The 27,577-nt window shown below is 39.1% G+C and overlaps 1 protein-coding gene across 1 annotated transcript in view; it reads right to left on the bottom strand.

Annotated features, from left to right (window-relative positions):
* The window catches only part of bcar3 (BCAR3 adaptor protein, NSP family member), an 89,495-nt gene that overhangs the window by 33,147 nt on the left and 28,771 nt on the right, over positions 1–27,577 (bottom strand). Inside the window, exons 3-5 of the mRNA XM_084723535.1 lie at positions 18,931–19,126; positions 16,179–16,406; positions 6,872–6,914 (exon numbers count right to left, since the gene is read on the bottom strand). Of these exons, the coding sequence (XP_084579661.1) occupies positions 6,872–6,914; positions 16,179–16,406; positions 18,931–19,126 (467 nt within the window). The remainder of the gene's footprint in view (positions 1–6,871; positions 6,915–16,178; positions 16,407–18,930; positions 19,127–27,577) is intronic.

Raw genomic sequence — 27,577 nt, 5'->3', positions numbered from 1 at the left:
AGTGGGTTCTAGGTAAAACCCTTGGAATATAAAATGTTCTCAGTAAAATTCTCCAGGCACGTTCTTGATCAAAGCCTTGGAATATAAAAAGGTTCTCAGTAGGTTAGAGGGTGAAAGATTCTGGATAGAAAGTCTCATAGTGGGTTCTGGGTGGAACCTTTCTTTGAGAGGGATCCAAGAAAAGAAAATATAGTTGTTGAGTTTCATTCTGGACGTTCTGGGTTTGTAAAGTGTCCTGAGCAGTAAAATAAGAAGAGGTCTCTGTAGATACAGACTCCACCACACACCTCTGATGATGATTGATACATTTAGGTGTTTATAGGAAAACGCTGCAGATTATACCTTTAATCTATAAAAATGAACATTTAGTTTGAACAGGTTTTAAATAAATAAATAACTTAAATAAAAAAACATAAAACATATTGAGAGAACACACATTTGTTCAGGTTTTGATGAGTTTTGATCATTTCTCCTACATCATGGATATTCAACTGGATCCCTGCATCCTAAATCTCAACATAAACATATATATATAAAAACTGATCCTGCACTGTGGGTGTTGTATTTAAAGCATGTGAACACTCACCACGCTGTGTTTAACATAGTAGATAACCAGACATGTGACTAACCTGGTTTACTCTGTGACTCCTGATCTATAGAGTTTGACCCAGATCTAAACACTGCTCATCATTACGGTGAGTGACCCTGTCCTCTGTCCTAAAAGGGGTAACATAAAAAAGTGATGGTGTTACTCTGTGGATTCATAAAATATTCTCTAAAAGTTGGAATTTTAAAAAAAATGTATGCTGAATGTAGCAGTGCAGGGCTTTGATTTGAAATTACAAACACTTTTTCAGTAAATCTGATTCATTTAAAGGGACAGTTCAGAAGTGGGGTTGTATGAGGTACCTATCGACTCTCAGTGTTTAGCTACAGTAAATGCCAGTTGGCAGGAGAAGCAAGCAGAGAGGGTCACCAACATTGAAGCCAAGCAATAAATTGCTGTGAACAGGGTCAACAACAAAAGAAAAGACATTTTAGCCACTTTCAAAAGTCCATGTAAAAAGGAAAAATCATTATCCATTTAACTGTATGCTACAGTAGAGTATTTTCACACATTACTTTGCCATCAGACAGCCTGTTTTGAGGAGAAACCACTGTTACTAAAGCCAAATATCACTCACTCCAAACCAACCAAACTCCATAGCCAAAATCACTAATTTTACCTCACAGACCAGTTGAGTTGTTGATCTACTGCTGCTTCAATCTGTTAGTTTGTCTGTGTTATTTTGTGACTTTGGTGATTGCAAACTATCTTTTAAAAACATTGAAGTCAAACAATAACTAAAGCAAACTAAAACACTGAAGCGACTGTAGACCTGCGACTCCTGTGTTCTGCTGGGTAAAATGACTGATTTTGCCAATGGAGTTTGGTTAATTTAGAGCGAGTGACAGTTGGCTAGTCTAACAGTCATCTCCTGTCAGAAACGGCTCTCTGATGATAAAGTAATGCAGTGAAAATATTGTAGTATAGTGTATGCTTGAAAAAAAATTACTTTTTTAGGTGGACCTTTTGTAAGTACCTCATAGAATCCCACTGTAAATAATACAAACTCTCTCTTTAAGTTGCCACCAGGATGAGTGAAGACTCAATGAGATTATCATTGTTCATTTACACCAGCTGGCCAGCTGTCTGCTCTGCTTATAGGCTGACAAACTGAATGACTGACTGGCTGTCCAGCTTATTGATCAGCAGACTGACGCACCCTCGGGTTGATTAGTTGAGCTGAACAGAATGCGTGCAGGGTGACCAGCTGGTTGGCTGTTTGCCTGGTTGCTATTTGAAGTCATGTTGACTGGTTGACAGACTTGGTATCATGATCCTGATGAATGTCACACTGCTGTTTGGACACCTAACTGTCTGATTGGTCCGTCTATACTTATGGTCTCATGTTGTAGTACCTCAGTTTGACAACTAGAGTGCACCAGAGTGCATCTTTACCATCAAGCACTCCTGTCACTCTTGAAGACAAACTGTATATTAGTACAGGTGTTATATGAAACCACACAAATTACAACAGAAGCTGTTTCAACTGTTCTAGTATTTCTAATTCATAACATATCAAAATTGTTGAATATCAAAGAGGGGGGAAAGAATTCTTCTTTGCTTTCTTGTCTGATGTCCATGAGACATGTTTATTCAGTACAACACATCTGCAAAATTAAATCTTTTAGACCTCTTAGATGCACCGGTGGGTCAAAACGACCTCATGGGTTTGTTTTCCTGCAATATATAATGACATTTTTATTTATTTATTTATTTTTACAAGGTTTACAAGTTTAGATTTGTCAGTGCAAACGTTTATGTTGATTAGGATCTATATGGCAGTCACAAACATCTTTCAGAACACACTGAGAACACAAAATTTGCTTGAGTTTGTTTGTGTTTACTTTTGGATGAAATGCCTAGACAACATCCTTTTAGAGAAGAATGAATTAATTCATGGATTAATTAAATAAATAAACACCTGAATCGATGTTTTGATCACTAAACTGTGCGTGTACTGTTAAGTGCCATCCACTCTGAGAGATGAAAGATAATGCAACCTGAGACCACACACACACACACACACACACACACACACACACACACACACACACACACTGCACACACAGAACATTATTGTTCCTTAAAGTTCTCTCATGAGGGTAGAGCAACTTGATGTTTTCAAGTCAAAGACAGAGTGGGAATGAAAGAGAAAGAGCAAAGAGAAGCCAGACTCAAAGGAGCTATGTTCATCCTGAACTGCAGAGGATCAACAGGGGAAAAGACTCTTTCTACTTCTGTCTTTCTTTCTTTCAGTTTTAGAGAATATGGTGCATTATACTGCCACCTTTTGAACCAGAAGATGTTGTGTTCATTTTCAATGTAAAAAAATTGATTGACTTGATTTTAAGCCTGTGTACTAATGTTTTGTTGAGATGATCTTCTGTAAATAAACTTCACAAACTAACCTTTTTTTTTCTTCTGTGTTTCTAAAACTCAATAATTGAAGTTTAACTTTAACTATGTCCTTTCTTGTAATTTCAGTATTTATTGGGCAGCTTTTCTATTTAAAGGGATAGTTCAGACAATTTGATATGGGTTTGTATAAGGTAATTATTGATAATCAAAGTATTACCAATACCAGTACCAGTAGTACGCCCCCAGTTTGGAGAAGCAGAGAGGCGTATTAACACAGAAGCTATGTAATGAAGTCCTGTGGACGGGCTCAGCAACAAAACTGATTTTAGCCACTAATAAAAAAAAAATTCCACCTGAGAAATAAAAAAAATCAATATCACTTACAGTAGTCTATATTTAGAATATTTTCACAATTTTACCCAGCAATCTGGCAGCTTTTTCTTATGTGGCTCATATATTGGTGGATTTCTGTCAGACAAGGCTGTCTGACAACAAAGTAAAGCACTGAAAATATTCTTAAGATAGCACACACTAAAAAGAAAGCCCGCTTAAAAAAATGAAGTTGGTTAAGTTAAGTGGCGACAATACCTTTCGTTGCTGACCCAGTCCACAACCCCTCTCGCCTCTACTATAGATAATACACTGATTATTGACAAATACCTCATTCAAACCCACTTCAAATAATCCCCTTTAACCCATCTTCTATCACCTCAAAGAGACGCTTCATTGTGACTTTGATGTGGCCTAGACTTAAGATTATTTTTAGTTCCTTTCAGCGAAGGAAACCAGCAACCACAAGCAGAATTCAGACATCAAACAGCTCTGGAAATGAGACTATTCACAAAGAGAGAAAAAGTCAGACAAGAGAGGGATATCTTGTATGATTGTTCTCCACAGACACTTAGACACTTCCTTCCCTCCATCTTTCACATTTGTACTGTAAATAATCGACAGTCTGTTCGCACTGAACAATGCAAGGGTCACCGCACTGTTAATGTACTTTTGACCTTTGCACCGGATATGACACAGAGCATCTGTACTGTCTGTGCATGTGTGTGTGCATGGACATATGTGTGTGTTTTCATCCACAGTGGAAATGCAAACACACCTGGAGAGCCAGAGCTGACAGCTACACTTTCACACATATTATATAATACCTGGGCTGCAGTTAGCTCCATTTGGTCAGCACACACACTGTCTGTTGACACTTAGACACAACACTAATTTGACCACAGAAATGCTCTGTTTGTGTGTGTGTGTGTGGTTAGCTTCCACATGTGTGACCTGCTCTCGTGGGAAGAACTGAGTTTGCTTTTCAGACTGAGGTGTCAGCATCCAAACATATGAGCTAATAGATGGAGGAGAGGGCAGACAGAGGGAAAAGAAAGAGGAGATGAAGAGTTTAAGAGAGAAAAAAAGAAATGTGAAAGCATTATTTCAGCAGAGCTGCAACAATTAATCGATTACTAAATTAATCACCAACTCTTCTGTTGATTGATTAATCAGTTTGAGTATTTTTTTTTTTTTTCAGGAAAAAAAGTCAAAATTCTCTGATTTCAGCTTCTTAAATGTGAATGTTTTCTGGTTTCTTTCGTCCACTCTGACTCTCCCCTTGAGGGGACATCATCTTAGGGTTTAGGAAACATTGATCAACCAATCAACTAATCAATTAATTGAGAAAATAATTATCAGATTAATTTACAATGCAAACAATCATTAGTTGCAGCCCTGTATTTCAGATAATCTGTGTGGTTAGGACTGCTTCACTGTTGAAACAACAGTTATATGTGATATCTGATTAAATTTAGGGGGTAATTTCACAGTTCTCCTCTGCATTATCGTTATGTATCTTATTAATTATTAAAGATTAATTGATTGTTACAATTTTCAACTACCTGTTAAGGAAAATGCACAAAACTTTCAACCCTCAAGTTAATATTCCATGGAAGCACCAACAGTCATATTTACAATACTGTTGTAATATCGATATCATCATATTTGGTCAAATATATCATCATATTTGATTTTGTCCATCAGTGATAATACAGCAAACTTATTTTATCGCCTTTGCCACTTTCTCCCTTTGGAGCACGCAACATGTTGTTAGTCATGACCTATGTGATCAATGATTATTGATACCGACCGATATGAAACAGCACTAGTGTGATTAGCTTTTCAGCTACTTCCTCCTTTCTGCTGAATCATACTACTCGCACATGTCGACTAGTATTTCACTTTGTTTTTTTTAAATATGCTATTTCTATTTTAGATATTTTACGTGATCTATTGAGTATATTTCCCACTGGATGTTTTGGCTGTTTACATTTTCATCTGCTAGAAAACTACACATGATAGTAGCAAAATGCTGCTATGTTAGCTAATGTTAAGTCTGATTGGACGTCTGTTCTTGATAGGAGCAATTTTTTTTAGAGTACACCAGATTTTCTCACATTAGACCTTGTTCAATACTGTTGTTTTAACACAAAAAAGCACAAGAATGTGCCAAGGCAGTGTGAAATAAGTGATTTAAATCTGGTAATATCTGATTGAAGAACACGTTAACAAGATTAAGAATAAGACCAAACACTTAGTGCCAACTTTTGGTACTTTGACAGTGTGTGATACTCAGTGTTATGCAGAAAACCTTTGACAGGCCTTAGTTTTTTGGTGTTTGTGTTTTAGATTGAATGAATTTCCCTCAGAACTGAGCAGAAGCTGTGCAGAGTGAGAACAATAAGGACGTAAGAAACATCGACAGTAAAGCTGCTCGTATATCAGCGAGATGATCCTGTGATAACTGAATGATCACCTCTCTGTCATCGCCTCTCTTGACTGAGGGAAGCAGGGACTCAGCTGGTGTTTATGTGAATATGATTTACAACAATGTGACTGCCAAAGCTTTGTGACTTATTTATGATTTAGAGGTGTATTACCCTTGTACCCCGGGGGCAATTGAATTAATTTCCTCTCCTTCTATGTTTAGACTGTAGCTGCTGAAAAACAGCTGAATATAATTTCAGACCCAATGTCCATTTTGCAGTTGGTATAGTGTGATCAATGGCCTACAACTTTTATTTAAAAATACATGACAAGCAAGACTGATAATAAATCCAACTTTTTAACAGTAACGTTATCATCATAAATCAATTTTTAGGACTTGCAAAAATCATATTTGAGATATTTTAGAAGAGAAGCCTGTAATATATTTACTAAAATAAACCATAAAATGACATCAGACATTAATGAAACATGCTAAGTTGAAATATTCAACACTGCAACCATGGAAATTTTGGCCTGTAACTTGTGTAACTGTCTGCCTGTGTCACATTAATCAGTTCATATTAATGTTCGCTGAATGACTTAGTTTCTGTTTATGACTCGTAAGAATCATTAATAAACTTTCAGAAGGAGTAGAAGTTTATAACGGTTAAATTAAGCAAAATATGTTTGCAAAATTCCAAACCAGCGTCTCTTTTAAGAAATCATGACCTGATTACTCTGCAACTTGCACCAAAAAAGTCTAGATGGATAAACAGCATTATAGGCCAGAGGTGAAGCGTGTATTAAAATATGTAAACCTTTCAGGAACCTGCAGAAACACGTTGCTTGTATGTTTGTGTCATTTATCTTTGTGCAGGACAAACAGTTCTACAGATACTGTCAATGTTTGTATTTGTCTGCAGAGTGATGAAAAAAAACAGTCAATTTCTGTGCAGCATAAATCAGAGTCCTACAAGCAAGATATCAACAACAACTCCCATATTTCCGATGAAAGGAATAAATCCATAAGTCTGCGCTGGCAGGATATAAAACCATCATGGATCCAGGATTCATTTGCAGTTTGCAGCTGTAGCAACTTTATCTATATTCTGTACAAAAAAAACCCAAAAAACATGTTGTTCCTACCTTAACATAGTCCACCGTGGCATCCAGGCTGGCAGCAGGCTCCCTGGGGAACACAGATAAAGACAAGGTCCTGTTTAGGGAACACATCTTGCTACTGGGCTCAAACCTCTGGGTGCTGGTCGTCGGTTCCTCCCTATAATTCAATTCCTGTTACAAATAAACTGCTGAGACAGTTGTGTGTAAGTCCAGGTGTGTCTCTGATGGTGCTGAGATTCGAACACTGCTCAGCTCTTACAGGAGATGATGCAGTTCAGTGGAGGTGTGTCATGTTAGCCAGATGAGGACACAGCTGCAGTGTGAAGGTGGCGTACAGAGTTAACTGTCCTCTGAAAGAAGAAAGTCATGAAACCAAACCTCACACTGAAGTGCTCTAAATCTGTCTCCTTCTCTGTCCCGTTCTCTGCCTGTCTGTCTCTCAGTCGGCGGTAAACATGTTCACTCACTGCCTGCCTGACTTGGCCTCCCGTCCCTGCCTCCCTCCCACGGTCTCTCCTCCCCCACCGTAACACACATCGCAGCCACACGCCTACCCTTCTGAGTCCACTGACAAATTCACAAAGAGGTTAGAGCACACATGCAAACAGCAGCAGCATTTTTTTCTATTTTTCCCTTTCTTTTTCAATTTTTTTTATTTATTCATTAAAACACATCACACAGGAGTTTCTTCCTGTTTCTATCTGTGCACTTCCTCAGCTCTCTGTAACTGCAGTTTAATTGGCTTTTCTTAGATGCTTTTGTCAAAAGGAACAATGTGTTCAAAAATGAGTACTACAGTCCAAATAGCAAGCTGGAGCCATAAATGGAATTTTAAATAAGTTGATATCCTATTTAATATACAATCTATAGTTGAAGAGAGATGTTTTCCCCACTGCTCTGTAAATACTGACTGTAAAATGGATTAAGTGGCTCTCACTTCCTGCTAAACTCCATTAACATTTTGCTCAATTTAACCGTTATAAACATCTACTTCCTTCTGAAAGATTATTAATGATTTCTTCTGACTCATAAACAGACACTTACTCATTCGGGAAACATTCTGCATTAATTTGAACTCTAATTAACATGAAACGGGAAAACAATAACACAGGTTACGGTGCAAAACAGAAATTTCAGAGGGGGACACCATGGCTTGGAAACCTGGCATGTGTCCTTAATCTCTGATGACATATCATGGTCATTTTATGATTTTTTTACAGTAAATATTTTTGCAGATTTCTCTTTTCAAAGATCAAAATACACACAAAAAAAAATTCAGGTTCATTCAAACTTTTTCTGCAATATTTGTTAAGCCCTATGTACGCTGCTTTATTATGTCTTATTATGTGCCTTGCTGTTATTATTTACTATTTTTATTATTTTAATGCCACATTTACTTAATTTGTTTACTTGTGTATGTTTGTTTGTATGTTTTAATGTGTGATCCTGGATTCGAAAGAAAATATAAAAGGAGTTTAAAAAAACAGCACTGTTGATGATGATCTGTTGCTGGTTGGAGGTTGCCAGAAACAACCAGGGATGAGTTCTCCTCTCTCACATAACTTGATAGTGTTTATATTGTTTATATTGCCAGCCTTGAGATAACCTTTATTTTCTTTTAGCTATTTGTTTAATTTCCTTTTCTTTCCATTTTCATACATGCTTCCTTTCACTATATTGCTTACTTTTGCATCCCATTGGTGGTATTTTTTTTTTAATTTATTTCCTTTTTCTCCCATACGTCATCTGTCTGTCAACCTTTTATTTCTACCATGTTTTTTCAGCAGCTGGGGGAGAAGCTTAAGGGGTGGGTGGGTGAGAATTCCTTTGGGCTGCATTTCTAATATAAAGGGTGCTATACAAATAAAGTTTATTATTATTTTGTTGTTTTGAATAGATGCATTAGGTCCTCATTGTGTTCCTGACAGAACATTTCACCCATTATTTCCATTGCTCTCTATCTCTGCCTTGAATATTGGTCCTTGAGTGTATTAATGTAGCCCAGAGTCTCTCTCCAGGAGGCTTATAACCAGAGGCTCAGTGAAAGAGGTAATTAGCTCAAATCCCAGACTACGTTAGCAAGGTTGGTAGTTTAAATCCCTTAAGCCCACAGTGGTGTTCCCACGGGAATATCAGCACAGTCCATTACTTACCAAACTAAATATGTTTAGCTCTAAGCCCTTTCAGTTTAATGTGGGCCCCAAATAATGAGGTGGATTTAGTTATGTAACCAAACAGAAGCCTCCATTCACAACAATGTATAGTCATTATTCATCGATGGTGGAGCACTCAGGCCTCTCCATCACCCTCAGGAACTACTGCAGATCTCACTCTGCAGGGCCGAGGAGGCTCAGTGTACATCAACAGATCCCGTTTCAGGTCTACAGATCCCTGATCCAACATATCCTGGCGTCCCCCCGCAGTGAATCAACACAAATGTGCACCGAGTTGTCGTCATGACAGAGGACACGTCAGCTGTTGTTGGCTGAACAACTGACTCTGATGCTGCCAAGAGCACTGCAAAAAATTATCACATTTTTTTTTACTTTTTTTTACAGCATATTTACTTAAAAATTGTTATGTAATAATGATACAAAAAATGTAAATGTATTTCACAACAGTTATGGGGAAAAAAGATGTAATCAAATTTATTCATCAGATTCATTAGCAGGTTACAATTTCATTATATAACTTGCATTTGTAGGTGCAGCGACTGTGTTTACTGACAACGGTCTTCCAAAGTGTTTCTGAGCTCATGTAGTATCCTTTATACAATGATGTGGCTTTTTAATGCAGTTTTGCAGTGCTGCCAGAGGGGTCAAAGGTCACAGACATGCAGTGTTGGTTTTCAGCCTTGCCCCTTACGTGCAGAGATTTCTCTGGATTCTCTGAATCTTTTAATGATATTATGGACTGTAGATGGTGAAATCTCCAAATTCCTGCAGTTTTGTGTAGACAAATGTTCTTAAACTGTTGTCCAAAAATGTGTTTTTGATCATTCCACAACTTTCTCAGTCTTCTGTTGCTCTTGTGACACCTTTTTTGAAACATGTTGCAGGCATCAAATCCAGAATGAGTTTATATTTACAAAAAACACTGTCTTGTACTGTAATCATTTGAGTTTTTGAAATATATCCTTAAACGAGGAGGAGGAGAAGGACGAGGAGGAGGAATGTGGGATGTTTCTGGGCTCTCAAACGTAAACTAAAATCAGACATTCAGCTCGACACTGACCACTTGCTGTAGTCGTACGTGTTGCTTCGCTGGAGTCAGTGGTTGGCTGGACCTCTGATTGGCCCCAAACCATCACCGCACCAACCACCTGCCCCTCGTAACCCTGTCCTGGCCCTGCAGTCTGAGGTGGGAGCGATGAGAATCACCACATACCAGACAACACCCATACAAAACCTTTACTGGAGTTCAATGTGTGACAACTGAGGGAAATTCCCTTTTATAGTCCGGGAGGTCAAAGGTCAGACTAACGAATAGCCCTGGAGCTGATGAACCCAGGTCGTCAGGTGAATGATGGCGTCTCCACCTTTTTGTTCCCTGATAACGTTTAGTAATCCTGACTACAGCACTGAAGGGACTGAAACAAAGTCTGAGAGTGAGAGGTCCAGGCATTCCAGACTACACAAGCTGACCGCTGCTAACTTGGCCTTTTTCTGCTGAAACAGAATCAGACAACAGAATTTTTCTGCTTCTATGACCACAAAACTGACCTGCGACAGAGAAAAGAGACGGAGCAGCGAAGATAGAGAGAGAGCGTCAGAGAGCGAGAGGACAAAAAAATAACATGAGGAGGGAGGGCAGGAGCAGGCAGCACTCGCCACAGTCTTTTTCTGGCTACTGTTCACTCCTCACCACACAATACTCAGCACGACCACAACTGGCTTCAGCCGGGGACTGCACCATATTTGTGTGTGTGGGAGAGAGTGAGAGGCAGACAGTGGGAGCAGCGGAGAGAGTTCAGGGGCGGCGTGCAGGGTCTGCAGGCTGCCTACAGAGGTCACTGTGTTTTCATGGTACAGAACCACAGACTCAGTACAAACTGACCTGTGTCTCTCATCCACACTAAAAAACTACTGAACTACTACTGAACTAATCTATATAGTTTGGTATTTTGGCAGTTGGCAAAAAGTAAAGCAAAAACAAGAACTGAACGTAAAGCACTAAATGCACATTACTAAAGGGACATGACATAACAGGAAACTGAAGGTTTCCAAAAGTTAAATTTAAGAGTTGAAGCCTATACGATCTATTTTACAACTACATAAACCTGTAAGTTAACCTGTATGTCTGCTCAGTGCAGAATTAACCAGTGATGCAGCATGAGTTAATATGTTCTTTGAAGTGACATTGATGCTAGTAAGGCTGAATGAGTTTAAAAGAAATAACTAATTGTGATGTGATTTGCGATATTAGAAGTAATGATAATTTTTACTCTTTATTCTTATTTTGATTGAAAAACATGTTAAAATTGATGCTTAAGGTAGGTAACATTGATGTTTAAGGTAGAGTCAGTAGGATTTGTCCTATCTGTTCTTAAACATATCACAATATCAAATATCAATGTCATCTCGAGCACAGCAAAACAATGAGAAAACAATTAATAAGTACAGGCAGAGGGCTGCAGGTTCTGTGCAGATACAGCAACCAAAACAGACTTGGATCATAAGTGAATTAAGTAAAAAAAAGTAAAAGGGAATTATGTAATATGAGTCTATAAATTGTTTTCACTAGGACAATTATTATACCTTTAAGCAGAGTCTTGTCAAGTCAAGTTTTATTTGTATGGGCCAGTATCACAAATCACAATTTGCCACATGGGGTTTTACAATCTCTATGGGTTCCTGTCAACCCTCTTAGAAATTAAGGAATAACTCCCCCAAAATAACTGTTTAACAGGGGAAAAAAATAGAAGGAACCCCCGAGAGAGAAACAGAGAAGCGATCCCCCTCCCATAATGGACAGTAAATTCAAGTAAAATACAGACTTCACTTATCCTGTGCGAATGAGCCACATGAAACACAGACACAGGAGGTGGGCAGTGGGGGTACTGTCTAAATCCCATCCCAGGGCTCCTGGTAATACAAGTCCCGTGCGAATAGAGCTTTATTTATGTTGATGAAAGGAAAAGTTGCATGTGTCAACAGTCTGTCACTGTCAGTTTCTTCTCCACTCCCTCTCATCCCTCTCTGTGCTCTGATCCTTTCCACTCCTCTCCTGGTGGTCCACTGAGCTGCCCACAGAGGTCAACAGAACAGACAAACTGACCAATCAGAGGCTAGTGCAACATAAGGTCAGGGGTCAGAGGTCAGCAGACAGCATGAGCGATGGAAAGTCAAGACCGACTGGCCGGTGGTTACATTCCTCAGAGATATACACTCCTTTATCTTTTTATAGAAAACTCAACTGTGAAGAGTTTCAGAGCAACAACAGTGAGCTGGGAGGAAAGTCAGGACTTCTGGAACCACTACAGGCTGTTTTAACATAATCAGGGAATATAAATTTAAATTAGAAAGCATGGGATTTTCTTTCTTCACCACATCACAATGTGCATTCATAGGGGAACAAGATGACATGAGATGTTACTGGTATTTTTAAGTGAATAATGATATACCTTGTGAAATTCCACTATGTTAAAACAGAGGCTGTTAGTCTGTGATAAAAACTGAAGTGATGAGTTAAACACATGTGGGACTTTAACTAAACTAAAAAACACCATAAAATATTGAATAGCTAGATAGATAGATCAGTGATTATTTGTTTTGGTGTGTTTGCTGCTTGAAGATTTTGGTGTATCTGCTCTGATTATTTTGTTCTTCTTTTGTCCAAATGAGTTGATTTGTTTTGAGCAAAGTGAATTAAGATATCAGGGACACTGATGGTCGTTAATTGACATTATCTGTTATCAGTGTATGAAGAGTGGTGGTTGCAACTTCTTCATCTCCCTTTTAAACATTAATGGTATTTGAGTTGAACAGTTTTACTTACATATATTGCTGATATTGCTTGTTTGTTTTGGGCTTTATTGCTTACATATTTTCAGTTTGTTTTGTTATTTTAACATGTTTCCCATCAGAAAAGAAAAGACTGATGGTGATCTGATGGTTAAATCAAACAAAGAGATCAAATAAATGTGGACACAGTGAGATTTGTGTGTTAAATATCTCTTTGACCTGTCACTCACATTTAAGAGCCTCCTTTGTAGTTGTGAGGTGATTAGTAGGTTAAATTGAATTATTACCACGTGTTGTTCTTTGATCTGCAGACAGCTCAAAGTGAGGCTGATGCTAGCTGACTATAAAGAACAACACAAACCTGACAGAAAGTACACAGCTACAGAAGGTTGTCTCTGTTCTGGTGATGCACTGTCATTTTCAACTCATTTCAATAGTATAAAGTAAGGGCCATAATACCCATTAAAGTGCACTAACTTCAACATTTTCAGTTGATGCTTGGTGTGATGTGGAAAATACTGATATAGAAGGAATTCTCCTGTAAAAATTTGATCAGTGTTTTTTTAAATCACACCCAAGGTCAAGAGTAAATATTTAAACACCAATTTACAATGCTGGAAAGTGTGGACTACACATATGTATGCTGGAAATGCCACAAAAGATCAATATTTAGGAAAGTTGTACACAAAACTATGCAAAATATTTTAATTTTACTAATTTTACTCCAGCATCACCTGAGCTCAGTTTGTAAAGTCTACAGCCTGACATGCTGTTGCATCGCTCTACAATGATGCAGATAAGAAAACATGAGCTGAAACTTGTTTACTAACCACTCCTTTCACCTTCATTTATCAGTCAACCGACGACAAACGTGGTCCAGAGGATATTTTTTAAAAAGCGCACCAGCTAATATAAAAATATATTTCTAATTCCCTTTAATTCCTCATTGAAATGTTCTCCTTGTGCATTTCTGTAAGCTCCTATCTGTTTTATCCTGTAACTGTAACACACACTGACTGACAAAGAAAAAAATCTGATGAATGCTTGACTGGAAGAATCTCAGAAGAGAAAATATGATAAAGTGCCCTCGGGTGCTCTATGGACGACTGAGCTTCCCAGCAAACTTTTTTCTTTTTTCTGTATTATTTTGCTTTTGGTTTATTTGTTTGTTTGTGGGCTCATCTCCTGGTTTTATATGTACATTAATGTTAAAATCATCAATACAAACTGAAGTGGTAAGTGCTGCACTGACGTGATGAAAAATGAACCAAAAAAACAGAACGCGAGTTTGATGCTGCTCATTATATAGCCACCTGCAAAGGTTGAATCTGACCTGGACAAATTGTCCTGCTGTACGTCAGCTGTGTGTGAAATGTATCCAGAAACAGAGAGAGCAGACAAAGAGCTCACAGTAATCTGTGATCTGTCCTGCCACACCCTGACCTACAAAGGTAACCCAACTGCTGGGGGCTACATGCACACACACACACGCACACACACACACACACACACACACACACACACACACACACACACACACACGCACATAGAGCTGGCTACATCAGATACAGTCTGTTGTAACTCTACACTAGAGATAGAAAGATGGAAGGACACGATGAGGGATGAAGTGTGTGTGTGTGTGTGTGCGTGTGTGTATTGTGCGTGTGCACATTCCCTCTGAAGTTGAGCTAACTGCTTCACCCCCTCAGGGGCTCTTTTTTACAGACTCGCCTTTCTCCATCCAACCCCAAACTCTCTGAGTTCTTGATCTGAAGAGGAATAAATGTAAAGTTTTTTCCTCCAGAGCACAGCAAGTCTCAAGAGATCAAAAGTGCCAAAATAACACTAAGGCTGCCAAGGTATGCCTTTTAAGAAATACTTCACCAAAAATCTGTCTCATGGGTGTTAATACTCTCTGCCATTAGGCTTGAAAAGTGCCTCTGAAAAGTTTGCTCCTTAACAGCAACTTCGCAGCAGATACGAAAATTTCAAATGGTGACCAAGAGTCACAACAACCCTGTCAGAAGAATGAAAAAGTCTATAGAAAGTCACCAAACCAACTCCATACTTTTTAACCTCGCAGAACATGGGAGATGCTGTTCTACTGTTGCCTCAATCTGTTAGTTTGTTTGTGTTATCGTGTGACTTTGGTGTTTTAAAATGATAGTTTTGTTCCACCAAAGTCACACAATAACTCTTGTTATAAAACTGTCTCATGGCAAGGTGAAGCAGTGAAGGTATTCTAAATATAATGTCCACTTAAACTATTGATTTTTTTTTTTAATGGTGGGTCTTTTTTAATGGTCTACACTAGTTCTCTTCTCTGCCTCTCCAAACTTTGGGCATGCTGACTTGCACCAATGCACTGGAAAAGTCAGTAATTTTATTTTTTTTTTTTTACCTCATAAAACACAGGAGCTGTTAGTATACTGCTGCCTCTATCAGTTAGTTTGCTTGTGTTACTGTGTGACTTTGGTGCTTTAAAAGGACAGTTTGATTCAATGCAGTAACACAACAATGCAAACTGTGTTCTGCTGACTAAAATTACAGACTTTGATTGGCTTGTAGAGAGCTATAATTGGCTTGTATATCCGAGGTTTCCCATTGGAAAAGGCTATCTGACGGCAAATTAAAGCTCCTAAATGAACCCTTTGACCCTGACCACAGCAGTTCATTGCTATGCTGGTGCTTCTCTTAACTGAGGGCATACCAACTCTGCCCTCTGCAGAAGAAGGTAGAGAAGTGTGACATGCAAGACTTCTAGGCTGAGAGCCAGCTTCTCTCATCAAGCCATGAGACTGATCAACAGATCAAACCCACTGCCCCAACCCACCGTTACCCCCCCACCAAAGGAAGCTCACTTTGCACGTACACTTTTTTTGCACACACATTTATGCTGCTACATTTCCTACAAAGCTGCTACTTTGCACAGTCTCTGATATCTATTATTGTTTATGTGACGTGTATATATGTCTATTTTTGATATTTTATTTTGCAATTGTACATAGTGTTCCTCGGTTACTTATTGATGTTATTTCTCTTATCTTCCACTGATATTATTATTTACATCTCTTGTATTTCTAGATTTTATAATGGTTCCTTCAAATTTCTTTTAGACGTCATATTTTCTTTAGTTTTATATTTGTCTCATTGTTCAATGGCATTCAGAGATTTTGTTGTGACTATGGGTCACAACAAAATCTTTTAAGAGCCACATTTAAAGCATTTGGAGGGCAAGTATTTGAATCTCAAAAGATAAATTTCTGGTGGAGTGTTCCTTTAATTCTGTCAGACCTTTTAGAAGACAGACAGAACCTGTAAATATGTGAGCTTGTATGACCGCACATTAGCATACATCATGTGTTTACCTGTAACCATGAAAGTCGTCAATGATATTTTGGACCAGCGGAGATGTCATGGGTTGATGGACGTGTCCGGAAGACAGTGACGTGTTCGCTCTGGGGTCCCAGGTGTAGTTTCCGTGGGCAACATTGGTCCCTCCTCTCTTGCGTCGAGGCAGAGTTCCGTGAATGGAGATTGGCTGGTAGGCAGCAGCTGGCATCTCTGATAGGCTGCTGCCCTGTCCTGAAGGGAGACTGAAAAAGGGGAAGGAGGAGTTCAAGTTGAACTAAATTAAAACAAACCTTTCTAAGAAGGTCTTAAGCAATTAAAAAAGGTCCACTTAAAAAAAATCTATATAAGTTTAACATTTAGAATATTTTCACCACACTACTTTGCCATCAGACCAACCGATCTCCACTGGGGAAATCAGTAATTCTACCTCACAGAGCACAGGAGTAGCTGATCTACTGCTGCTTTGAGTGATCAGTTTCTTTGTGTAATGTGTGACTTCTGTGTTTTAAGAGGATAGCTTAGATTTACCAATAACACAAACAAACTAATAGGTCAAGGCAGTGGTGGACCAAAAACCTCCAGTGCTCAGCAAAGAAAATGACTGATTTTACCTTTACCTTTCTAAATATAGCTTACACTTGAACTAATACTATTTTTTCTTGACTTGTTTTCAGTGGCCAAAATAACTTTTGTTGCCAACTCTGACTATTGATAAGTATCTCATACAGCCCACAATCAAATAATCCAAACTGTCCCTTTAAAGCTTTTTGTTGATCTTTATATTTCCATATAAGTACCTTTAAAAGGTGAGAGAAACTTCCCTTTGTTACTTTGTCAGCATTACTGTACATTAATACTCTGCTTCAACTTGTTCCAACACTTCATTGAAGCCTTTTGATGCTGCTTACTGTACACACAGACTAATGTATGTTTATGTCTGCTCAACATCAGATGGAAATGTGTGATGTCTGTATATATGTAAAGATATTGTCCTCTGTTTCATAGCCTGGGAAAAAATTAGAAAAAAATTAGGATCTTACAATGTGACTGTTGCTATGACCTACATCTACCAACCAACCAATCAGAACCCATGAAGATACATTTAATATATGCTATTTTAGCATACTTAGCATTAGGGCTGCCCCCGAATGATCAACTAACCCCTTAGTCTGTGCAGACTCTAAGTCGAACATGTTTTCATTTATTGATTAGTTACAGGAAAAAAAACCACCTCAAACTCCACTTGGGAGCTGCACCTTGCCATTAGGCCCAGAGGATGGCTGCAACATGGACCTTTTCTCTTGTAACACATAAGTCACAGGCACAGTGCTGCTAACTCTGCTAAAGCTGCCATTAGCCAGTTAGCTCAGTGAGCATTCCTGTTAGACTGGGATACAGCCCCAGAGAATGATGGAGTCCCATTTGAGGTGATGCACAGTGACTGTAACCACTGACCTGGTGGAAAATCATGACAAAGCAGGTTCAGGAGGCGTGAAGAGGTTAAAGAGCAAGTCTGTAACTTAGCAAGTTAGTTTGTAACTATGCATCATCCATTGTGTTCTTAAGTCCACAAGTATTTGTTTTGTTAAGTTGGACTGCCTGTGTTTTGAACAATGGGGTGTTGAAATAAATTGACAAAATGTTCAGGTGTTTGTTCCAACACTTTCAGAATCTTCAGAGGTTTTTGCCCTCAGTATTTAACAAGTGGCCCGCTTCATGCCTCAAAGACACACGTCTAAATAATTAAATTAATATCATAAACATGTAACAACTAGTTGACTGCTGGCTTGATCTGAAGACTACTGCCATGACCGAGTCACATTCTCCTCCTCCTCTTCTTCTTCTGGATATTTTTCCAGATACATAAATGCCACTATTGCGAGGGCTCAATGCTTGCATAGTTTCGCTGTTTACCACCAGAGCAATGCAGATGGATGATATACACTGATGATATTTTGTATACTGACTTGGGTCGTAGCCTACGATTCAGTAGGTGTGATTATCATGAAGTCTACATACATCAGACTTGATGCTGTACCCGACCCCTTGTCTAGACCGCAGATGTCACATTAGTAGGGATGCACCGATCAACCAGCCAGAGACTGGAATCGGCCGGTTTTCAGCATGATTGGCCCTGACTAGTGACTGGCCGGTCAGCGTCACATATCCGATTCAGTGTCCGTCATTGTAACACACGTCTTCTGCACGATGGTCACGTCATGCGCACAGCAGACAAACTGACCATGATATCACACCCACCACTCCGCTGATTACAGCTCCACAAACTCATATACATGCTTGCATGAAGTCGGTGTCTGCAAAAGATTGCAACAGTAGGATAAAGAGAAGACAGACAGTTACAATGAGACAGAGCAGCTGACAATGTCGCAAAACAGCCATAAACTATGTCGCTCTTCAGGCTACTGTTAGCCAGCAACAGACTGCTGTTCACAGAGGAACAGTTAAAATCTAAATGAATTAAAATGAAAGCAGTTTTGTTGCATAAGACATGCAAATGAAAAACATGTCTAAGTTGTTTGCAGTCGAGACGGGGGATAAGTTTATTAGATCCATGTTGCACACTGTGGTTTCCAATAAAAGTATAAGATTCCTGAAATCTCACGGTCTGTTGAAGGTTCCACAGAAAACACTGTAAAGACATGCCAGCATACACTATATAGACTTGTTGAACTCATTGTTTTTGCCTGGATTCTTTGAAGATCAGTTTTAATTGTGCCGTGAGCCACTTTTGGTCACCCGACTCACCCAGGTCTGGAGCTGAGGAGGTCCATGGAGGAGGCAAGGGAGGCCTGGAGCCTCTTGGAGGAGCAGGTGCCGCTGCTGGGGAGTCCGAGGGAGGAGGAGGGGACTCCAGAGTGTGTGGTGCCTCCTCCCAGGGTGTGGTGTGTATGGAGGGACCTGGGCAGACTGGCAAAACGCCCTTCGGCCATCATCCTCAACTCTGGAAAGAGACACAAAGACAGAAAAAACTACATCAGACACAGAGGACTTGAATCCATATTCCATTTCAAGCAGTGAGTTTTCTTTCTACAGACATGTTACTAGGATGTAATGAAATGCAAAAAGAACCATATTGTGAATATTTTGACAGATATTTGAATATGAGTCACGGTTTCAGTGGGAATAGTAATTCTGTTGCAAAAAATTGCAGCTCCTGTGATTTGGACATTGCATATTTCACATTCTGATAATATTTCAATTATTTGTCCTCCCCTAAACTTTACTATATGTATGCAGATTTCTGATAGCTTTATTAAAGGAGAAACCTGCAATATATCTACTGTCATAAATCTTAAAATGACATTAAGTCAGCAGAGATAACGGAAACATGCTAAATTGAAATACTTGCTTCTCTGACAACAGCGCTACAGTCATGGTGTCCTCCTTTGAAATTAATATTCTGTGCCTGAATAATTGTTTTTCTATGCCTGATTTATGTTAATTATAGCTCATATTAATGCAGTAGATCTGTCCAGTAGATGTTTTTAATGGTTAAATTGAGCAAAATGTAAATGGAGTTTGGCAGGCAGTCTAGAGTGTGTATTTTTAGATCAGGCTTAACTTCACAATGAAAGTCAACTGACAATTATAAATAGCCAATGAAAGTACAGTGTAGGACTTTAAGACTAGTAAATTTACTATGTTGCACTCGTCCAGCGCTCCTGCAGTGTTCCTGCAGTCTGACTGAGTTTCTCCAGGTGTGGGGAGGAGGGCCCAGAGGGAAACTACTCCCTTCAACCACAGATCATAAACAATAAATATGATTTCAACCTATTTAACATGCAGTCTACAGCGCCAACTCACTATTTTTGCACGTGCAATTGCTACATGCTGCTACAATATTTGCTGCTGCTACGAATTGAACTTGGTGTGTTACAACCTAACACGCTTACAATAACCAGGGAGACACAGTTATGTAACCACGGTAACACAAGACAGAAGGGTGAGATATAATACATTGCTCTAAAGATATATGATCTGAAACACATGAACACACGCTGACGTACAGTGCTCACTAAGATGGAATATTATGAAACACGATACACAAATAAAGACAGTCAGTGCAACAGGTGCCCCCCCGCCCCACCACCACCACCACAGGGCTGACACCCTCACATCATCATGGAGGCAAAATACACCTGTGGGTAAAGCTTGTTGGTACATAACGTCACACCCATAGTTTCAGCTAAATAATGTGATTCAAACTGTGCCAGATCTTTTAATTTAGTTCCTACATGAAACTGCTGACAGGGCTAGGTGTCAATTTAGATTTCCAAAATCGATTTGATTTGATTCGGAAGGCCCCAATTCTATTCAATTTACAATTTGATTCAATTCTATATCAGTTTGGTTAGGGATATTTCAGTAACAATACCAATCTTGCTTGTACATTAAAGAGATTCTCAGAGAACTAATGCAATAAATTGTACAGGGAACCTGATGCATTATAAAAAATCTTATTGTTTATGTCAAGAATCAACACCAAAGCAGTTACAGTAATACTTTTTATTAAACATGACCTGACCAACACACTAACAAACAGGGTTAAAACTGCAGGCTGAATCACACATCTGAGGAAATAACATATATTAAAAGACTGATTTGGGGATTTTATGAATTGATATCACACCAGGCAAAGAAAAATCAATACGAATCGATTAATCAATTTTTTTTAACCCAGCCTTACTGCTCACAACAAAGTCCATGGATTATCTTGAGTTAGATTCCTGAAATGAGACACTTTTAACTCATAACTCCACAACTCAAACCAAAACTACCTAGACAGGTAAGTAACACAACTGGCTAGAGAAAAATATGTATATTGGTATTTTGGGGTGAACTGGCCCTTAAATAATTAAATTAACATTGTAAACCTACAACAGCTTGTCGACTAATGGCTCGAACTATCAACTACTAGTTGACAAAGAAAAGTTTTGGCCGGGCAGCCCTAATATCCCAGCAAGGGACTGAAAACCAGCTTCTGCTCCAAACTTTTCAAGAAGTGTAAAGAAAAAGCAACTTTTTTATTTCTTTTGCTCACGTCCAACGACAGACAGATATGTAGATATAAACACACAGAGATGGACGGGACAGATAGGTTGGCAGTGATGGAAAACACTGGACAGGTTCTTGATAAATTCCCCTGCTGTGTGATGATGACTGGACAGCGTTCTATCTCCTGCTCTGAATCACTCGCCACGCAGCCGTTAGTCACACTGTACACACTGAAATACCATCAGCTGACAGACATGTTGGCAGACTGGATGGTACCAGATTCCCCTCCCCATTTCTAATCTCATCAGAGTTAAGAATCTGAGTGGAGCAGCTATGCTGGTGTTTGTTATTGTGTCTCTGTTTGGACAGCCTGATTAGGATCAGAGTGAGGAGGCTGCAGAGGAAACTGTGGGGTTTGGCACCGTAGTCTCTGCTCTGTTTTTGAACCAAGACGATTAACATGGCTGCTGCTGAAAAGGAGGGCTGGACAACATGGCTTAAAAATAATATCCTGATATTTTTAGGCTATTCTACCATACAAAATACATATCTTCATACATATTTTCTCTAACATAACATACCGTTACAGCTGATAACATGGATTAAATTAAGTATCACAATATTTTGACAAAATACCTAAATGCCGTGGCAACACTGAAGGGATGACTGTTGGTGCTTTCACAAAATACTGACAGAATTATTAGAATTTTCATAATGGATTACTCGGTTGATTCTCGATTAATTGATTAATAGTAGTTTTTGTTTCCTAAAGTCTAAGAAGATGTCCTCAAATGTCTTTGTTTTACTCACAACTCATTTAAGAAGCTGAAATCAGAAAATATTTTTGTAAAAAAAAAAAGAAAAATCAATTAAAGAGTTGCCAATTAACTTAATCACTGATAAAAAAGATTAATTGATAAATCTTTGCAGCTCTAATCACAATAACTGTTTTTAATTTTATTTTGTGTACAACCCCCTGTGTGTGTTCTAGATAAAACTCTTGAAATAGAACATTCTCAAAAGTACAATCTACTGAGTGGGTTCTTGATGACAGCCTTAGAAGGTAGAAAGGATCTGGATAGAATCTCAAGAATGTGTTCTGGGTAGGACCATTACACCATAGAATGGTTCTCAGTAGAACCCCTTGACTGTGTTCTAGATAAATCTCTTGGAATATAAAAAGGCTCTCAGTAGAACCCCCTGAGTGTGTTCTAGATAAAAGCCTTGAAATATAATAAGGTTCTCAGTAGAACAGTCTGGGTGGGTTCTTGTTGGCACCTCTAGAAGGTAGAAATGTTCTAGACAGAATCTCAAGAGTGGGTTCTGGGTAGAATGGTTCTCAGTAGAACCCCCTGACCGTGTTCTAGATAAATCTCTTAGAATATAAAGGTTCTTGGTAGAACCCCTTGGGCAGGTTCTAGATAAAATCCTTGGAATACAAAAAGGTTCTCAATAGAACCCCCTGCATGTATTCTGGATTAAACCCTTGGAATATTAAAAGATTCTCAGAACTCTCTAAGTGTGTTCTAAAGTTCTTGATAGAACCTCTGAGTGCATTCTTGATAAAACTCTTGAAATATTAGAAGGTTCTCAGTAGAACGCACTGGGTGGATTCTTAATGGCACCCCTAGAAGGTAGAAAGGTGATAGGTAGAACCCTCAGGGTTCTGGGTGGAACCATTACACCAGAGAATGGTTCTCTGTGGAACCTCTCTTAGGGTGATCTGGGTGGAACCTTTCACAGATGGTTCTACGTACAAGCCTTCATGTTTGGTGTAGAATCCTCCAAAAGTGATTCTAAGGTTCTAACAGGAACCAAAAAGGGTTCTGCTATCTAGACTCCTGCCCCTGTTTTGTACACTGCTTCTTTTCTTGTTAATAGAAAGATGAATGAGAAAAATAATTGATTCATAAACCCTAGAGCTCAGTGAACACAGGAACCACGGAGTCAAATAAAACAGGAAGTAAGAACAACTTCATCAGAGTGTCACTGAGTCACCAGCGTGTGATGATGAATGTCAATAAAGATGCAAATAAAGGTTTAGGAGAGGAACAGCTGGACACTTCAAGACTCTTCACCATGACAAGTAAAGTTTACACAGACACACACACACAGACACACACACACACACACACACACACACACACACACACACACACACACACACACACACACACACACACACTGTAAAAGTCCTGCTAAGGCATGCTGGGTCAGAGTGTGGATTCCTCTGAGGGGCAGAACAACTACAGGAGAACCTATTATAAGAGCCCCAGGGAGGGTCAGCTGTGTGTGTGTGGCCCTGACCATCTGCCAGACACACACACACACACACGCACACACACACACAAATACACACTCACACCCTCCCCTGCAGAGGAGAAAGGACCAACTCTCACTGAGTGAAAACACACACACACACACACACACACACACACACACACACACTCTTAAACACATGAAGACTTCATCGATTAATCTCATCAATAAATTATTCATGCTGAAGAAAAAGTTCTCAAAGGACTGTCGAAATCCTTGAAGAACTTTTTTCACTAAGGATTCGTCAAGGGTTCTTTCTGTACCATAACATAAAAGGCTTCTCCAAAGAACCCCCTGAGTGTATTTTAGACAAAACCCTTGGAATATTAAAAGGTTCTCCACAGAACCCTCTGAGTGTGTTCTAGATAAAACTCTTGGAATATACAGTAAATGTTCTCGGTAGAGCCCCTTGAGCGTGTTCTAGATAAAAAACCTTGGTATACAAAAAGGTTCTCCATAGATTTGAGTAGAACCATTACACCATAAAAGGATTCTTTGTAGAACTTCTCTAAGGTGGTTGTTGAAGGAACCTTTCGCAGATGGTAGTATAACCCCTTTATGTTTATGGTTCTAGGTAGAATCCTCTGAAAGGGTTCTAGTTAGTCTCAGAATGAGGGAAGTCATGTCAACATGGAGTCACTGACTCTTCTTCTTTCTCCTTTCTCGTGTCCTCTGTCCGTCCTCCTCGTCTGCTCCGTCCTCACTCTTAATTTCACTTCTGTCTCCTCTCTTCTTTTGAATCTGTCCACTCATCCATCTTTTCTTTGCTCTTTCAGTCTCATCCCCCCTCCCTCCCTCCTCCACAGATACGTCCCCTCCCCTCGTCCTCTGTCCATCATGATGTCAGCTCCTCTGTTGCCTCCTCACTCCGTCACCTTCTTTCTGTCTTTTGTCCTTCTTCCATCTCTTGTAATAATAGACTTTTCTCTTTTTTTCCCTCCTCCTGTCTCATCCTCTCCTCTCTACAGCTGTTCAGCCACAGGCGACATCACTCTGCATCACGCACACGCACACGCACACACACACACACACGCACACACAGGGCAAGAGGGAACCCTGGCATTTCCTCTACCAAGTCCGTTATTTTCTATCTTGGGACATTATTATCAAACATTTAGCCTGGAATGAAAAAGGAAACTAGTTTTAAACATTCACCCATTATTTAATTAGATTGTAGTTGGCTTAACTCATGTTTAGGTTGGTTACTGAACTTTTTTACAGTTTTGAGCCCAACTCAAACTGTTTTCAAAAGTTTTCCAAAGAGTTTTGGAAACTGCCAATTTAAAAGATAATTTTACAAATCAAGAAAGTTGCCATTTGTTGCAGGTTTATTTTAGATTAGTTTTGTGTGAAGCATTAACATAAAGTACAATATTATGAATCAATTATCAAATTAAATGCCAACTATTTTGATAACTGATTAATCAGTTTGGGAAATTTTTCCAGAAAAAGAGTCAAAATTCTCAAATCCAGCTTCTTGAATATGAACATTTTCTGGCTTCTTTATTCTTTTATGACAGTAAACTGAGCGTCTCTGGGTTGTGGGCAAAACAAGACACTTGAGAATGTCATCTTGGGGTCTGGGAAACACTTAAGGAAACATTTTTCATTGAAATTAGAATTTAAAGCAGAAAATCATTTTAGTGGACACACATCATCCAATCAGAAGGATTTTCTTTGGCTGTGTTACAACAGACAAAACATTCAGGTGATGTTTGCCTCACCAACACTAGTGGAGGCCTTGGGGTCGGAAACAGCAGCACACACACACACAGACACACAGACAGACACACATGCAGACACACATGCAGACACACACGCAGACACACACGCAGACACACACGCAGACACACACACACAGACACAGCATCTGGGTGGGAAACAAGTGCAGATTAACAGGAAGAGGAAACTGCAGTGTAAACATTTAGACGGGCAGCAGCTCATTATGAAGGATGACTCGCAATAAAAAACAAATATCTCACTCACTTCCCTTCCTCCTTTTCACTATCTCCTGCTTTTCATTCTGTAATTCTGTCTCACAGGGTTGAAGGACACAACTTTCTCAATAAATGTAGTTTAATCTGATGTAATCACCCAGCACAACTCTCAAAATAATCACACACATCAGTCTGAAAGCTTTCTGTGTAATCTACTGAAGTGGCGGTTTTAAAACTGGGCGTCTGAGGTCCTTAAGGTGGTTCAACAAGTCCTAGTTAATTCACTGGTACCAGGGCAGGTTTCTGCAGGTCTAAACAAGTTCAATTTAAGACTTTTAAGACCGTTGTGATGTAATTTAAGACCTATTTCACATCCAAACTGGCAAAAAAGTACATTTGCGTTAGTTCATACTGTTCCAATGTTGGTTTCGCTTTGCAGAGTGATGAATACAATTTTTCCCCAAAACACAGTTAGACACGTCTGTTGAGTTTTATACTTGTATTTTTTTGGCACTTTGACCACCACAAGTCAAGTGCCATATAGTCTCATTATACTGGAGAAAAGACAGATATCTCGACATACAATATCTCCAAAACTCTGCACCTCAAACCAAAACAACTTAAATGGATAAACAGCACTACAGGCCAGTGGAGAAAATATGTATTTTGGTGTATTTTGCGGGTGAACTGTCCCTTTTGACGGGAAGTTAAATCCACCTTCATAAAAGTAACATTTAATTTTGGTTTACATCACTAAACCTGGATTTAAACCGAGATTCGTTTTTAATTGTGTAGCAGAGCTATGGTTTATCTTAAATCTGGTTTTAGTCATTTTAAACTTGGTTCAAACTCTGACTAAAACATTTACAACATATTTATTTCTTACAAATGAATTTTGTTTTTAATGTTTGTTTTTTAAATTCTTGTTTGTTTGTTTTTGCATGTTGGGACTTTATGAGACTTGGCTTACACCAGACGGGCAGTATGGAGGCATTTAATGTTTTTTTTCCCAGTTGTTTTCTGTTTGAAAACTAGTCACCATCCATTTCCATTGTTTGGGAGATTCTGCAAAACTGTTTTCCTGTGAAACTCCAGCAGTTTTTTGTGGATTAAAAAACTAAAACTTACCTTCAATCAGCGTGAGGGTAAGAAGATAATGACTCAATTCTCATTTTTGGGTGAACTATCCCTTTAAGGAACTAAATATGTCTTCCACCACTGACTGACTCAGCTGACTGTTTGACTGACTGACTGACTGACTGACTCTCAGTGTGGTGATCAGTCACTGTACAGCACAGTTTTTCCCACCCCGTCCATCTCTGCAGTTCACAGTGGACATATAAACTGAGCACACACACTAAGGTAGGTGGTGTGTGTGTGTGTGTTTGAGAGAGACAGAGAGAGGTTCATAAGTATTAAATGGCAGCTACTGCTGTGGGATTTAATAACGCCCTCATTAATATGTTGCACACATGCCACACACACACACACACACACACACACACACACACACACACACACACACTGGTGGGCCCACACACTGAAGAGCGCAGTAGGACACCTCTCTCTCTTTCTCTAACAAAGGCTGGCTCTAAACAGCAGTCATGTGACAGTTGTTCCCATTGTTCACTTCTGGCCAGGGGTGGTTTTGCTAATGCACTGGTGTGCGTGCTTGCGTGTGTGTTTGTGTGTGCATGCCACGGCAGGAAGACACTCTAACCCTGCGAGAGGAAACCCCTCATTCCCAAGCATGTTGATGTTTGTGTAGTCCTCCTTATTGTGTGCATGTGTAATAAAAGACCATTAGAGCAGCATGTGACCGTTTAAACTTTATTTGATTTAGAAATCATATTATTGTCTTTAATCTAGCTTTCAGTCTAGTTTTTGATCCATTTTATATTATGTAAACCAGATTCCTTCAGTCAAATCTGAATTCCCAAACATGCACAGCAAACCCTGCAGGGTTTCTGCAATTCCCTAAAGAGTTGAAAAAGTTTTAGTTTGATTTTAAATCCAGTAATCTGAATCTGAGGACTTAAAGGACAAATCTGTAATGTATTTAGTATGATTTAGATTAAGGAAACATGCCAAGCTGAGATACTCACTTCTCTGACAACAACAATACAGCCAGTTGGTTCTCT

Source organism: Lutjanus erythropterus, chromosome 7 (assembly GCF_056507025.1).
Source record: "Lutjanus erythropterus isolate fLutEry1 chromosome 7, fLutEry1.hap2, whole genome shotgun sequence".
Classification (NCBI taxonomy): Eukaryota; Metazoa; Chordata; class Actinopteri; order Lutjaniformes; family Lutjanidae; genus Lutjanus; species Lutjanus erythropterus.
Note: the sequence above shows the minus strand (reverse complement) of the source record. Positions and strands in the feature narration are given on the sequence as shown.